We start from the raw sequence: 3,655 nt of genomic DNA, 5'->3' as shown, positions 1-3,655 counted from the left end.
GTGTGTGTGTGTGTATACACACGCACACACACACACATACACATGCATATATATATATATATACTTATGTATATGTACATATATATATATATATAAATTCAATAATAGGACAAATTCTTTTACAAGAATTTATCAAGTAGCTAGCGTGAAAAAAACCTCATAAGGGAAAAAATCCATCATTTATTCCCGAAATATATATTTATATTTATATAAGGGCATTACTATATAATAACGCCTCACGCCATGAGGGACTCTAAGGTCAGACTACATAGTAGTCTGACCTTAGAGTCCCTCATGGCGTGAGGCGTTATATAGTAATGCCCTTATATAAATATATATATATATATATATATAAAGATAGATATATACACACATACATACACATACACATATATATACATATGCACACAGACATACACACTTGTATACACATACACATAGACACACATACATAAATATGTAAAAACATATACATATGTTGTGTGTATGAGGTCAGTATTGTACTATCTTTCGCTATCCACTAGCCTCTCCAGCCATCATGCAGTGAACTCTACACCACCTGGATAGGAAATATAATGGCTGACATAACAATGATACTCACTTAAAATTCCCCCATCACTCACCATCCATATGAATTCACCAGGAGGCAAGCAATTCTATAAAGGTATTGTAGAAATATTGCTAGAAAAAGCAGTAGCAAGAAATTGTTACTGAGTTAAGTCCCTTGATTCTGTTTGTCACATTATAAGGTGGTGGTGTGTGTACGTATGTATTTTTGCGAAGATGGACGTGGTAACTGGTTGTTGTTTATTCCCAGATCAATCCTAATTCAGAAGATTTATGATCAAGGGCATTCCAGACATATCTATCTCATCCTCGTCTCAGGTACTGTCTGACATGCCCCGCTTCTATTTTTATTCTTTTACAAGAGAGTATGGTGTAAATTAAGAGGGATATGGCAGCTATTTCTAGCAGGTCAATTGACCATGAAGACACTCACTCATTGGCTTACATGGTGGTGGTTTTGGGGCTGGGACATTTTGTTCAGCAATCAGTGGGCCACCGTGAACAGAATTAAGGTATGCAACTGACAGTATCAAGTCATAAACATAGAACTGTACACAAATAAGGAAGAATTGTGAATCTAAATTTTTTTTCTAAGTCTGGTGTGTGTGTGGGTGTGGTTAGTTATTCTTGAGAACAAGTTTTGTTCAAATAGTGAAGGTTTATCTAGATATATATATATACATAGAGTTATTGGAAGGAAATTCTGTAAGAGAGGGATGGAAGTAGAAAGACAAGAGAGAGAGAGAGAGAGTAGGAGGAGAGGAAGAGTATACGTGAGAGACATAGAGATGTTAGAGATGAGAGCTATATGGATGATGGCGTCTAATGGCTACAATTAGTTGCAGGTTATGTCTTTTAACAAGGAGATAGAGAGTGGGGGGAAGAGAGAAAAGAGGAAGGGTGCAGACTATGTATGCACAAGTGTGACTGTGTGTGTATGTGTATATGTAGACTGTGAACATTGTCTGGGAGAAGAGATTATTACTAGAGTATTGGTATTGGTACAAATGAAAACAAGAGTTCAGTGCAGCTCATTGAGCTCTGGTGGCTCAAGATTCAAGGAGTACGTGCCAGCGCTGTACTTCCTCCCCTTTGTTTTCACACATGTCATTCCAGTGGCTCTGTTCTTCTTCTCCGCTGCTTTTCATTCCTGAAATTAATGAAGAAATGAATACAGATTAGCAAAGTGGAATGATAGATAGTCTTGAATGTGTGATCAGTAAATGTCCTGGAATTAAGCAGCATTCATCGTCGTCATCATCATCATCATCATTGTTTAACGTCTGCCTTCCATGCTGGCATGGGTTGGATGGTTTGACAGGAGCCGGCCAGGCAGAAAACTACACCAGGCCACTGTGTCTGTCTTAGCATGGTGTTTTACAGCTGGATGCCCTTCCTAATACCAACCACCCTGCAGAGTGGACAGAGTGATTTTTTACATAGCATCAGCTCTGGAAATTAAATTCTATAACTAAGCTAGTGTTAACATATTCAATGTAGGGAACATTAGAAATAAATATACAACAAGGGGAAAAAAACCCCATTAGTCAATGGACTAATATTGATTTCATTTTTCCAGTAAATATGAGAGAAAACTCCAGACTATTTTCAGCCTTATTCTGACCTCATCAAATAATTGCATACTCCACTAAAATTACTGAAATAGTAATAGAAGAGTCACTAAGTAAATATAAAAGGTTGTATGGAGCTGAAACCTGGACAGTCTATAAAGCTCAAGGAGACAAGTTACATGCATATATGATGAGACAGCTGTGGCAAATTATGAATATCATACTTTTTAACTCCTCATTCCTTAGCATAAAGCCACCTTCCCCTCTACTGTAGCCCCATTCAGACAACAGAGATCTTAGTCTTGCAAGATTCATGGCAATCTCACTAATGTTGGTGCCATGAAAATGGCACCCAAGGCTTTAAAGTGATCTCAGTTACAACATTCCATAAAAATTTCATGTTAATTTATGTTCCAAACATCAGCTTAATAATGACAAAGTTACTTTAACTAAATTCTTCATTATTTCCAAAATTAATTGAAACGAAAGCAAAATATTTCATCAGAAATATGGTAACATAAAGGTTATATCTCTTTGTTACAAACACAATAGGACCCTAAAAATAGGCAGCAAAGCATCAAACTTCCAACTAAATTCTCAAATTAGGTGATTCTCTTCTAAATATTTTGGTCACTAACAGTTAAAAAATAACATAAATAAGAATTTCTGAAAAATTCCTTACCTAAAGCAAACCAGCCAATCATCTCTTTCCGTTTCATACTTCGTTTATTGTAGACAGAGATCATTAGTGTTAATTCTGGCAGTTGAAATAATGCCACTTGGAATACAAATGTTTCTCTAAACAATGGATTTGGTTGACCACGCCGTATAGAAGTTTTACTGCGGGCAATTTCTTTACCAGTCGGAGACATCAGAGTTAACTTCACATAGGTATCTGAAAAATAAAATTCATGGGGAAGTAACAACAACAACATTAATAATAATAGTACTACTAATAATAATAATCGTGTCTACTATAGGCACAAGGCCTGAAATTTGGGGTGGGGGAAATAGTTGATTTCATCAACACCAGTGTTTCACTGATACTTAATTTATTGACCCTGAAAGAATGAATGGCAAAGTTGACCTCAGCGGAATTTGAACTCAGAACATAGTGGCAGATGAAATACTGCTAAGAATTTTGCCCAGCATGCTAATGATTCTGCCAATTGAATCCAATTGAATTATCTCCCTTCATGCCAACGTCGGCTTTGTGCCCACTTAGCATTTCCATATCTTCTGAGAATGGCAAAATAAGCATCAAACAAAAGTACTAGGTGGTAATATAACAGACTATGTATGTATTTGTGTGTCTGTGTTTGACCCCAACCATTGCTTGACAACCGATGTTAATGTGTGTATGTCTCCGTAACTTAGCAGTTCGGCAAAAGAGACCGATAGGATAATTACTAGGCTTACAAAGAATAAGTCCTGGGGTCGATTTGTTCAACTAAAGCTCCAGTATGGCCACAGTCAAATGACTGAAACAAGTAAAAGAATATATATATATATATATA

The 3,655-nt window shown here is 36.4% G+C and overlaps 1 protein-coding gene across 1 annotated transcript in view; it reads right to left on the bottom strand.

The window, feature by feature from the left end:
* Positions 1-309: 309 nt before the first annotated feature.
* The window catches only part of LOC106883903 (synaptotagmin-14), a 153,262-nt gene continuing 149,916 nt past the window's right edge, over positions 310-3,655 (bottom strand). Inside the window, exons 6-7 of the mRNA XM_052974129.1 lie at positions 2,821-3,091; positions 310-1,717 (exon numbers count right to left, since the gene is read on the bottom strand). Coding sequence (XP_052830089.1) covers positions 1,617-1,717; positions 2,821-3,091 — 372 coding nt within the window. The 3' untranslated portion in view covers positions 310-1,616. The remainder of the gene's footprint in view (positions 1,718-2,820; positions 3,092-3,655) is intronic.

The sequence above is a fragment of the Octopus bimaculoides genome, chromosome 17, assembly GCF_001194135.2.
Source record: "Octopus bimaculoides isolate UCB-OBI-ISO-001 chromosome 17, ASM119413v2, whole genome shotgun sequence".
Taxonomy (NCBI): domain Eukaryota; kingdom Metazoa; phylum Mollusca; class Cephalopoda; order Octopoda; family Octopodidae; genus Octopus; species Octopus bimaculoides.
Note: the sequence above shows the minus strand (reverse complement) of the source record. Positions and strands in the feature narration are given on the sequence as shown.